Source organism: Barbus barbus (assembly GCF_936440315.1).
Source record: "Barbus barbus genome assembly, chromosome: 14".
NCBI classification, from domain to species: Eukaryota; Metazoa; Chordata; class Actinopteri; order Cypriniformes; family Cyprinidae; genus Barbus; species Barbus barbus.
The window spans coordinates 2,725,001-2,738,243 of record NC_136742.1 but is presented as its reverse complement, the minus strand read 5'-3'; the positions used below and the strand labels follow the sequence as shown (position 1 = coordinate 2,738,243).

At 39.5% G+C, this 13,243-nt stretch overlaps 1 protein-coding gene across 1 annotated transcript; it reads right to left on the bottom strand.

The window, feature by feature from the left end:
* Positions 1-410: 410 nt before the first annotated feature.
* Positions 411-11,840, bottom strand: LOC306880016 (interleukin-20 receptor subunit alpha-like). Its single transcript, XM_079433281.1, has 7 exons — positions 11,716-11,840; positions 10,469-10,598; positions 9,717-9,922; positions 5,895-6,070; positions 5,617-5,761; positions 5,226-5,365; positions 411-2,284 (listed from the first exon to the last, which is right to left on the bottom strand). Exons 1-7 carry the CDS (start codon positions 11,765-11,767, stop codon positions 1,634-1,636), a joined length of 1,500 nt encoding a protein of 499 aa, XP_079289407.1. The 5' UTR covers positions 11,768-11,840; the 3' UTR covers positions 411-1,633.
* Positions 11,841-13,243: the final 1,403 nt, after the last annotated feature.

Sequence of the window (13,243 nt, the reverse complement as noted above, 5' to 3'; positions counted from 1 at the left end):
GTTTTAAGAGTGTATGAGTGCATATATTCATCAGATTGTTGTTTCTGCTTCAGTTGAGTGAACTGCAGCAATGCATCAACTCTGACCCTCATTAAATACTAAATTAGCTGCAAATCATTTTAATGGTGCTGCCAATGTATTCTAATTCTATTCTTAAATTATAATAATACTAACACTAGCTTTTCTCATTTTTTTTGCATTCTGTTTGTTTTCTTTTTATTTATTATATAATTGAAAACCAAAGCCTTGCTTCGGGTGCTGTGTTCAGCTAACTGAGACTTGTTGCATATCATTCTTTTGTTGCATATCTCCTCATTTTTAAGTCACTTTGGATAAAAGCTCAATGTAAGAACAAGCTCTCTTTCAGTGCGGCTCTCATTTGTGTGTATGAAATAAACATGTTATAATCTGCAGTATTTATAATTCCTTTATTAATCTGGATCTTCATCACATTTTACAATAAACAAATGTTTTTCTAACTAAAATTCCAATAAAAATTATCATTTGGTTTATGTACAATTAAAATAGATATATCTAATATAAAAAGTGAATTCCTTCAATATAATTCATTTTTCTGCATAATAGCTAAGTACACACACAATGCCATACACTCTTATGTTTCTAAAGTTCACAAAGCATGGTTGATTTGTCCACTTCTTTACATATTTGCAATGTATTATCAGAAAATCACTGCCGTACACAACAGTACTGAACAAACTCTTGCTCACAGCCTTGTTTTCATTCCCTTCAAATGAAATCTGGCTTCTGCACAAGGAGGTCAGGGTTTGACAAGCACACATATTTCACCATATTATAGTAGATGTGTTACCAGGGAATTTTTCTGGAGGCTTTGATGTAAATGTGTGAGTTTATTTCCCTTGAGCGGTTTCCAGGCCGTGCATGTCTGGGGCTTTTGAGGCAAAATGTTGGCAATGATTAAATGTAATTTAATACAGAAGCTAGAGAACTGAGCTTTGTTCATGAGGTCTCATGTTCACAGTGAATGAGGAAATAAAGACTTCTGAAAATTCTTCATTATGTCGTCATGGGCTGCACAATGATTAGTCGCGATTAATCGATTCAAAATAAAAGCTTATGTTTACATACTATGTGTGTGTGTACATTTATAGATGTTAGATTTACATGTAAAATATTTATATTTATATAATAAATTATCCACAAGTGTTTACATACAATGCATAATTTTTTAAATATGAAGAGTTTATTTGCAAGTTTTTTGTTTTTATAAATGTTCTTAAATTGTGTTTTTATTGTTTGTGTTAGTTAGGTGTATTTTTTTTTTAGTAATTATTATTTAATCAAAACAACCCAACTGCTGTTTGATTGATATTAATTAGAATGCAGGACAAAAAAAAAAATATTTGAGTTGATGAGCTATCTGTTTTTGCAAATAAACTCTTCATAATAATACATAATACATATACACAGTACACACACATATAGTATGTAAACAAACTTTTATTGTGAATCGATTAATCGCGACTAATCGTTTTGCAGCCCTAATATCGTCTCGTGTGTAAAACTGAACACCATAGATAAGATAAATAGCAAGTGTATAGCAAAATGATCTTCATATTCTGTCAGGAGTCTGAAGCAGCACATTATTCCTCTGTTAGTCTGGGCTGGAGTGGATGACGAGGCCCCAGTCTCGCTCCATCTTGATGAAGTCGTCCGGTTCCAGCTCAGCGTTTTCCTCCGAGCTCTGTCTCAGGATGAGGTTAGGCAGCAGCGTGACCGCTTCAGTCTGGATTTGAGCTTCCTCTTCCAGACCTAACAAGCCCATCAGAGGGATCTTCAGTTCTTGAGTCTCTGGGCTCCAGTCCAGGAATATCTGTGCTTGGTCTTGGTCGTCTGGCTCATCCTCACAGGCGTTCACAGACAGCACCGTGTGCTCTTGTGTCTGGTACGGGCTGCCCTTGGCTGCGACAGCGGCTGACAGCACGATGCCGTAATCTCCGGCCTCGCTGTGCTGCGGCTCCTGCGGCTCAGAGTGCACGCTCACAGAGTCGTCCTCATCCGGTAACGGAGCAGCGGAGGCAGCTGGCGGAGGAGCGTGCTGCTGAGCGTAACTCGCTGGCGGCGGCGGGTCAGCGCTCAGAGCCTGAGCATCCGCCTCTGAGCAATCCTCACCGCACACCAGCTGAGGCAGAGCCGCAAGACTGAGCAGAGCTGACTCCTCTCCACACACTTTGATGTTAAAGATGAATGTTTGAGGCTTTTCTGGCTGTAAAGTGTGGAGCCTTTCACTCATATCAACCACGTGCTGAAACAACAAGAGCACAGCGTTACTTCAGCACTCTTATAATGTGATCAAAACTACTGTCAACTGATGACACATATGACTCCCGTCCTCAAATAAAAACAGAATTATCTATTCTGAAACCCTTCTGTGATTATACTGTATTCATACGCATCTTACCTTTACATCAGGGGTGTCAATTTCAGTTCCTGGAGGGCCACAGCCCTGCACAGTTTAGATTCAACCCTAATTAAACACACCAGATCCAGCTAATCAAGTCATTTAGGCTTATTTGGAAACTACATGGTATGTGAGTTGGAGCAGGGTTGGAACTAAACTCTGCAGGAACTGAATTTGACACCCCTGCTTTACATGAACCACTACCATTCGAAAATATGGGGTTAGTAACAAAAAGTGTTTTATGCTCATCAAGGCTGCATTTATTTAAATAGAAATACAGTAAAAATTGTGAAATATTATTACTATTTAAACTAACTCTTTTCTATGTAAATATCTGTTAAACTATAATTTATTTCTGTGATGCGCAGCTGTATTTTCAGCATCATTACTGCAGTCTTCAGTGTCACATGATACTTCAGAAATCACTCTAATATACTGAGTTACTGCTCAAGAAACATTTCTGATTATTATCAGCGTTAAACACTTGTGCTGCTGAATATTTATGTGGAAGCTGTGATACATTTTATATTTCAGGATTCACAGATGTTTAAAAGAACAACATTTATATGTTGAGACTAGTGCTGTCAAATGATTAATCGCGATTAATCGCATCCAAAATAAAAAATTTTGTTTACATAATATACAGTATCTCACAGAAGTGAGTACACCCCTCACATTTTTGTAAATATTATATCTTTTCATGTGACAACACTGAAGAAATGACACTTTGCTACAATGTAAAGTAGTGAGTGTACAGCTTGTATAACAGTGTAAATTTGCTGTCCCCTCAAAATAACTCAACACACAGCCATTAACGTCTAAACCGCTGGCCACAAAAGTGAGTACCTCTAATTCAAAATGTCCAAATTGGGCCCAATTAGCCATTTTCTCTCCCCGGTGTCATGTGACTCGTTAGTGTTACAAGGTCTCAGGTGTGAATGGGGAGCAGGTGTGTAGGCTATAAGAAGATTGCCAAGACCCTGAAACTGAGCTGCAGCACGGTGGCCAAGACCATACAGCGGTTTAACAGGACAGGTTCCACTCAGAACAGGCCTCGCCATGGTCGACCAAAGAAGTTGAGTGCACGTGCTCAGCGTCATATCCAGAGGTTGTGTTTGGGAAATAGATGTATGAGTGCTGCCAGCATTGCTGCAGAGGTTGAAGGGGTCGGGGGTCAGCCGGTCAGTGCTCAGACCATACGTAGCACACTGCATCAAATTAGTCTGCATGGCTGTCGTCTCAGAAGGAAGCCTCTTCTAAAGATGATGCACAAGAAAGCCCGCAAACAGTTTGCTGAAGACAAGCAGACTAAGGACATGGATTACTGGAACCGTGTCCTGTGGTCTGATGAGACCAAGATCAACTTATTTAGTTCAGATGGTGTCAAGCGTGTGTGGCGGCAACCAGGTGAGGAGTACAAAGACAAGTGTGTCTTGCCTACAGTCAAGCATGGTGGTGGGAGTGTCATGGTCTGGGGCTGCATGAGTGCTGCCAGCACTGGGGAGCTACTGTTCATTGAGGGAACCATGAATGCCAACATGTACTGTGACATACTGAAGTAGAGACTGGGCCGCAGGGCAGTATTCCAACATTATATCCAACATGATAATGACCCCAAACACACCTCCAAGACGACCACTGCCTTGCTAAAGAAGCTGAGGGTAAAGGTGATGGACTGGCCAAGCATGTCTCCAGACCTAAACCCTATTGAGCATCTGTGGGGCATCCTCAAACAGAAGGTGGAGGAGCGCAAGGTCTCTAACATCCACCAGCTCCGTGATGTCGTCATGGAGGAGTGGAAGAGGACTCCAGTGGAAACCTGTGAAGCTCTGGTGAACTCCATGCCCAAGAGGGTTAAGGCAGTGCTGGAAAATAATGGTGGCCACACAAAATATTGACACTTTGGGCCCAATTTGGACATTTTCACTTAGGGGTGTACTCACTTTTGTGGCCAGCGGTTTAGACGTTAATGGCTGTGTTGAGTTATTTTGAGGGGACAGCAAATTTACTCTGTTATACAAGCTGAACACTCACTACTTTACATTGTAGCAAAGTGTCATTTCTTCAGTGTTGTCACATGAAAAGATAAAATATTACAAAAATGTGAGGGGTGTACTCACTTCTGTGACTTCTGTGAGATACTGTATGTGTGTGTTCTGTGTATATTTATTATGTATATATAAACACACACATGCATGTATATATTTCAGAATTTTTTTTATATATTAAATATATTTATATATAATACATGTAAATATTTTCTAAATATATGTGTGTGTGTGTGTGTATATATATATATATATATATATATATATATATATATATATATATATATAAATATACACAGTGTGCACACATATTATGTAAACAAAAACTTTTATTGTGGATGTGATTAATCGTTTGACAGCACTAGTTGAGACAGAAATATTTTGTAACATTGTGCAAATGTCTTCAACTTTCACTTTAGATCAATTTAATGCATCCTTGATGAATAAAAGTATTAACTTCTGTCAGAAAAAAAATCGTACCGACCCCAAACTTTTGAATATAGTATTGTCTACCAGACATTAGTTGCAGATTAGTATTATTTTTAAAGAAATTAATACTTTTATTCAGTAGGGATGCATTAGATTATTCAGAAATGACAGTAGAAACATTTATCACATAAATGTCACTTGCTGACGAGCACAAGTCAAACAGCCCATCCTCAGTTCTCTGTGAGATTGCGGTCTCTAAATATTGTGCTAGTAGCGTGTGATTTAGGTCTGTGTGTTTGTTTTAATACCGTGCTCTTGGGCAGTTTCTGTCTGTGGTCGGTGATGTAGCAGTGGACGAGTCCCCCGAGCACAGCGAGGACACACAGACAGAGCGCAGACGGCAGCACGCCGCCCAGCATCGCAGCCAGCAGCTGATCACTGAACGGGTCTGCAGCGGGAGAGAAACACCAGCGGGTTACACATTAACACACACACCTTCACACCGTCTGGAGACTTGTGCATGAGGAAGTTCAGCTCCTAGCGCGCTGGGAAAACACCTCGGTTACATTCAAGCCTTGTGCACGAGCTGATAAAATGATAGGATTCCTCAACTCGTTCTGTCAGTTCTGTCAGTCACATACTGCTCAAACCTGTTCGGCGGGCAATCTGAAAGTGAAAAGGCTGATGGAGCTGCGTTACCTTTGGACGTCTTGACGCACTGCCGCTCGCTGGGTTTGTAGGCCAGAGGACGAGACTCCGACTGGGCCTGGACACTCACACAGATCTGGGTGGAGAAGTCCAGGGGACCCAGCGTCACGTTCCCATTTTTAAGAAGCCTGTATTCCTGCAAAATAAGTCCTTTTGCATTATTGACACACTATTTTGAAAATATAGTATTTTCCTATTTGAAACTGTAAAGCTGCTTTGACAATCTGTATTGTTAAAAGCGCTATATAAATAAAGGTGACTTGACTCACTGTGTGTTTGCTCCTGATGTTGAACACAGAGACGTTATAGATCATGTGTGGGAAGATCTTCCAGAGGGACTTCTCCATCTTTGTCCTCTTTGTTCTCCATCTGAAGGGCCCCTTTATCGAGACGTTGATGTAGTTTTGCAGCACAGTCAGCTCCAGCAGCGGCGCGCCGAGGATCGCTGTGTGACAGAGATTGATTAGAAGCTAATGATTTGCTTTTATAAGGGTCAGAGTTCAGCGATGCCGCTGCAGTTAACTCTCCTGTAATCACACATCAAGAGAAGTGGTATATGTGCTTATAAACGGCATAACAGAGAAGTCTGTGGCAATCAGCACGATATAAACACCTGACATGAGATCATTAACACCATCATGCTGTGAATGACAGTCCTGCTCCTGAACAGCTGAAATATCTGCGTAGTTTCGTGATTAATCATGAGTCACAACATTTCAGAAAAACTATGCTGACAGGTTAAAGGGTGTTGCAGGGTTGGGCGATGATACTAAATAAGAAATATATCTATATATATATATATCTTATACCAGAAGTAAATACATTGTATGTTACGCATACTTGGCCAATAAATGCTGAATTGAAATATAGCTCACTCTAAAGGAATTTAAGGAACTCTTCATTGTGGTTTTAAGGGTTTGTGTTTTACTTTGTGTTTTACCCTAATAAACACCCTAATGCTGCTATTGACGGGGCGAGTTTACGACTTTTAAAACAAGCTCAATTCTTTGTCTTAGCAACACATGCGGCATAATGTGCAGTCAGCTGGTCATAATCACAGAATAAACTCTGACAGCGGGATCCGAACTCAAGGTCTACTCTGAGATAATAACCTACTGGTTGTCCATTATCTCACTTATTATTACATGCAAAGATTGATTCGAGTTCAATTATATTATAATTTTATGACACAATGTGGAGTGTACAGGAAAGCTGAATTGATCTACCGGATTATTTCGCAGGAATGACCGTGCATTTTCCTGCTAATTACACTGTTACTTAGCAAATGAATAAATATGTGGACATCAATTCTTGATGAAATGTATTGCAGTGATTTTCGGAAAAGGTGGGGACTTGGTTCTGTGTATCGATTGTTGATTGGATGCTGGGATGTGGGCGTGGCTCTCAGGGGCGGAGTTTAATTATTTGCCACGAACAGTGGTTAATAGTCAGAAATATCTGTTTGTTGTGTCATTATTGTTTCATGTGCCATTTTATTGTGGCCAGTGTTATTACTGGCATCAACAACAGTCACACATGGATTTTAGGCATACAAACGAGTCATTTCTAAATCTAAGGAAGTAGAATGTGTATGTACAGTAATTACAGGTCCTTCTCAAAAAATTAGCATATTGTGATAAAGTTATTTTCTGTAATGTACTGATAAACATTAGACTTTCATATATTTTAGATTCATTACAACACAACTGAAGTAGTTCAAGCCTTTTATTGTTTTAATATTGATGGTTTTGGCATACAGCTCATGAAAATCTCAAAAAATTAGCATATTTCATCCGACCAATAAAAGAAAAGTGTTTTTAATACAAAAAAAGTCAACCTTCAAATAATTATGTTCAGTTATGCACTCAATACTTGGTCGGGAATCCTTTTGCAGAAATGACTGCTTCAATGCGGCGTGGCATGGAGGCAATCAGCCTGTGGCACTGCTGAGGTGTTATGGAGGCCCAGGATGCTTCGATAGCGGCCTTAAGCTCATCCAGAGTGTTGGGTCTTGCGTCTCTCAACTTTCTCTTCACAATATCCCACAGATTCTCTATGGGGTTCAGCTCAGGAGAGTTGGCAGGCCAATTGAGCACAGTAATACCATAGTCAGTAAACCATTTACCAGTGGTTTTGGCACTGTGAGCAGGTGCCAGGTCGTGCTGAAAAATGAAATCTTCATCTCCATAAAGCTTTTCAGCAGATGGAAGCATGAAGTGCTCCAAAATCTCCTGATAGCTAGCTGCATTGACCCTGCCCTTGATAAAACACAGTGGACCAACACCAGCATCACTGACTGTGGGTACTTGACACTGGACTTCAGGCATTTTGGCATTTCCCTCTCCCCAGTCTTCCTCCAGACTCTGGCACCTTGATTTCCGAATGACATGCAAAATTTGCTTTCATCCGAAAAAAGTACTTTGGACCACTGAGCAACAGTCCAGTGCTGCTTCTCTGTAGCCAAGGTCAGGCGCTTCTGCCGCTGTTTCTGGTTCAAAAGTGGCTTGACCTGGGGAATGCGGCACCTGTAGCCCATTTCCTGCACACGCCTGTACACGGTGGCTCTGGATGTTTCTACTCCAGACTCAGTCCACTGCTTCCGCAGGTCCCCCAAGGTCTGGAATCGGTCCTTCTCCACAATCTTCCTCAGGGTCCGGTCACCTCTTCTCGTTGTGCTGCGTTTTCTGCCACACTTTTTCCTTCCCACAGACTTCCCACTGAGGTGCCTTGATACAGCACTCTGGGAACAGCCTATTCGTTCAGAAGTTTCTTTCTGTGTCTTACCCTCTTGCTTGAGGGTGTCAATGATGGCCTTCTGGACAGCAGTCAGGTCGGCAGTCTTACCCATGATTGCGGTTTTGAGTAATGAACCAGGCTGGGAGTTTTTAAAAGCCTCAGGAATCTTTTGCAGGTGTTTAGAGTTAATTAGTTGATTCAGATGATTAGGTTAATAGCTCATTTAGAGAACCTTTTCATGATATGCTAATTTTTTGAGATAGGAATTTTGGGTTTTCATGAGCTGTATGCCAAAATCATCAATATTAAAACAATAAAAGGCTTGAACTACTTCAGTTGTGTTGTAATGAATCTAAAATATATGAAAGTCTAATGTTTATCAGTACATTACAGAAAATAATGAACTTTATCACAATATGCTAATTTTTTGAGAAGGACCTGTATATACACCATAGTCACTACAGTTCTTTAGTGAGATTGTGAAAGCTTTTTACACAGTCTGAATGACTGCATTAACTATGGGTTTTTGGCAGGAACTGTTTACTATGGTAAATAAGGAAGGGACTGAAATTGTCTTTCACATGCATTCAGCAAATCCGTGTCAAGCTGATCATTATTCATCTTCATACTGCTACTCTCTATTTATCTAGGCTTAAATAAACAATGATGAACAAACTACCAAAATATCAATCCATCCACACTCTCAGAAATAAAGAGCAAAAATTGTACCTTAATAGGGCTACAGCAGCTTGTCACTGGGGCAGAGCCCTAATAGAGACACCTTCACCTTTTTACCCCTAAAGAGTGCATAATAGTGCCATAAGAGTGCACATGTGACCCTGCAGCACAACAGCAGTCATCAGTAGCACAGGTATATTTGTAGCAATAAATGGGTCAAAATTACCCATTTTACTTTTATACCAAAAATCATTAGGATATTAAGTAAAGATCATGTTCCATGAAGATATTTTGTAAATTTCTTACTGTAAATATATCAGAACTTAATTTTTGATTAGTAATATGCATTGCTAAGAACATTTGAACAACTTTAAAGGAGATTTTCTCAATATTTAGATTTTTTCTTTCAAATAGTTGTATCTCAGCCAAATATCGTCCTATCATAACAAACCATACATCAATGGAAAGATTATTTATTCAGCTTTCAGATAAATCTCTCTTGACCCTTATGACTGGTTTTACGGTCCAGGGTCACTTATTACTACTGTAAGGTATGACTATGCACCATTCAGGCATAAAGAAATGTCTCTTTGACAAGCTGCTGTAGCCCTATTAAGGTACAATGTTTGCTGTTTTTTTCTGGCAGGCAGCACCTCATCAGCTCAGAGTGCACTCACTGTCGAGCGCGGGGCTGAAACGGCTCCTGCTCTCGGTCCAGACGGACTGTGTGTTTGCACTGGTGGCCCTGACTCTGGCGTAGTAGTCCTCCTCCAGGTTAAAGGTCTCCTGAGACACGTCACATTGGCTCTGAGTGATGGAGGAGCAGTGCTCCACACGCCTCCACCTCATCCGCTCAGAGCCGCTCTCCTCCTCATCGCCGTAACTGCAGAACAACACAATACCTCATGTCACTAAAATAACAAAAATATGAAAATGATTAAATATAAATAAAATAAAAAATATAATTATGCATATATTAAAAATAATCATACTAAAAATGACAATATCATACTTTAATGATAATTAAATTTGAACTAAAATGTATTCAAATGCAAAGTATGAAAATAGAAACTAATTCAAAACCTAAAACTGCAGTATATCTCACTGATACTAAAATAACACTAGATCTAAGTGGACATGTTGGGGTAAAATAGCTTGAATCAAGATTTGCAATGAGATTTAAAGTTCCAAGTCAGTAAAGTGATTGAATTTTAGTACAAAAAAGTACAAAAGCTGTCACTAGGGTGGTACCTTTTCAAAAGTTACACCTTATTTACCTGTAAAGTGTGAACATTAGCACCTTTATTAATGTTTATTTTATTCAAAATAAACAACACTTGCCTTGATAATTTACATCTAATGCAATGGCACATTTTGAGCGTCCTATTCTGTTTCAGACTGACTGTGGCTGTGTCTGGAGATCACTCACATGGCGTACTCCACAGTGTAGACGGTGTCCTTGGGAGACCCTGCTCCTGCCGTCCACCTCACGATGTTCCTCAGGTTCTCAGAGAAGAAGTGGACATTACGAGGCTCAGGCGGTCGCTCAACTGATGACGCTAATAAAACACACCAACAGTTATTTTCTAAGCTTTTTATGCACACAGACCATGTTCAACGTTTTGAAGTTCATCTTATCTTATTTTATCCAGTTTTCAGAGCTTCAGCAGGAAATGCAGTGAAGTTTAGGCATTGTTAAAAAAAATCTGATTTCATAAAACCACAGGAAGAGGCACGAGAGAATATGCTTCCTGTTGTTTCTGAAGCTGATGTTAAAAAAATCAAATCATGAACGTATGACATAACCAGCAGTAACATAGCAATAATAATAAATAAAATAATCAGCATTTCTTTGAAAGCTCGTTAAACTGCTCCGTCATTATAGGAGCGCATGCTTTAATGTGAAAACATGTTCGTGGATGCTGTTTTATTATGTACTGTAATACATCCATAAAGACGATAACAGAAAATGAACAGCTTGTGTTGAAATACCTTTCTTGAAATGACAGATATTTGTAAGCTTCATTACTCAAGTGATTTATATGGTTCTATTGTTATTATTTAGTAATCACACATGACATTATAATTAAAATAAGAAATATTATGGCTGTAATAATGTCAGAAATATTATTTAGTCATTTATCCAAAGCGACTTACAAATGAGGACAACAGAAGCAATCAATTGCAGTATTAAAACAACTAAAAACAGATCCAAAACTGAAAGCTACAACTTTATAAATACTATATACACATTTTAAAATAAAGAAATTAAATAAAAATGACAAATGCATACAACATTTCAAAACATTTAAATGAAAAACAAAAAAATAAAGCTAAAACAATTCAAAATATTAAAGAACAAAAGGTTATTTACATATATATGCACATTTATAAACTCAATATATATATTATTTCATTTCCATTTAGTTTGTTGAAGTATTAACTCAAATTAAATAAAACTAAAACTTAATAAAAGACCTATGATTAAAACAGATAACAAATGCAAGACAGTATAGTTTATCAGTAATCCACTGAGCCAAACACACATGCTGAAAACAGAGTAAGACATGCTGATAAAAACTGAAACGAGTCGCAGAAAAGCGCTGCTTCTATAAATATCAGGCTGTGAAAGACTCCGAGGTTAGACAGGAGCTCATCACAGATGTGGAGATGTACCTGGTGTTGTTGTCCAGAGCAAACACAGTGCGATCACTACAGCTGTCCCCATCTCTGCCAGCTCTTATCATTCTGTCCGGCTCGGTGGAAGCTGCTCGCGCTCTGATCTCAGGTGTGTGTCTCTCAGGTGTGTACGCTCACTGCAGCGCCGGTGGGCGGGGCCTAACCAGCACGAGCCAACTGCTGAAGAGCATCGGAAGGTTTCCAAGTAACGCCCACGCGATCTGATTAATATTCATGAGCTTCAAACCTTTAACCCCTCAGACCTGAATGTTTATTATACACTTGATATTTGCTCTTCTCCTATATAGAAATGAGTCTAAGAACCAAGATTTGAGCCAAACTCATTTTTGTTCTATTTTTTCACTTCCTCTATAATGGACGCCAGGACTGAAGCAACATAATAATTAATAAGTAGTTAAGAGTTTGTGCACCATAGTAGAACTAATGGTTAAGATTTTGAAATGAACACATACTGTAAGATCATATGAAGTCTAAAAAAAAACTTTTTGATCCTTTTTGTTGGTTGAAGTGGGTGAATCTGGGTGTATGTGAGTGTTTATGTGATTGTGTGCATTATAGCATCAAGATGTGTGTGTGTGAGAGTGTGTGTGTGTGTGTGTGTGAGCGAGAGAGAGAGAGTGTGTGTGTGTGTGTGTGTGTGTGTGTGGTTCATGAGGACACAAATGTGTATAATGACATGGGTATGACAGAGGTATTACAATATGAAGGTGGTTTATGAGGACACTGCCTATGTCCCCGTAATTCAAAAGGCTTAAAAAACATACTAAATGGTGTTTTTTTGAAAATCTAAAAATTGCACAAAGTCTCCTGTGAGGGCTAAGTTTAGGTGTAGGGTTGGTGTAGGGCAATAGCACACACAGTTTGTTCAGTATAAAAACCATTACGCCTATGGAGAGTCCCCACAAACCACAAAAACCAACATGTGTGTGTGTGTGTGTGTGTGTGTGTTTATTCACTGATCTCACACGTTTCTCACCAAAACCAGTGTCTTCTGAAATTATTTCAAGTCTTCACCTTCTAAATGACAGCGTTGTTCATCGCAGCGTCAGTTAATGCTTTTCTCCTAGTTGTGAGGTGTGGTATGACAGCAGACTGGTTATACAGGTGTGACTTCATTACCTGCGTTCCAGATGGTATCAGTCTGCCTACGAATGGCACTTCGTAGTGACAACAATGGCTGCCGTACTGAGGGGTCATCCAAATCAAAGAGCTCAAAACAGGCCCCTTAAACTACTGCGGATGGACACTTCGCTCCCATGATTCTTTGCGCAGGTTTAATTATATGGCGATGACACCTCCTTAATTGGCTTGGCAAGATGACACATATCATATGTCCTATGACACTGAAGAATGTGTTTTTTTCTGCTCGGAGGTGGCATGAATGCATTTACACTGCAATGATTGCCATATACTGAGGTGGGTCAGAGCTGGCATCATTTAGTCAGGCTTTCATGCAGCATTATGTCTTTACACAGAATTTAGCGCATGTGCAGAGCAGCCTTAA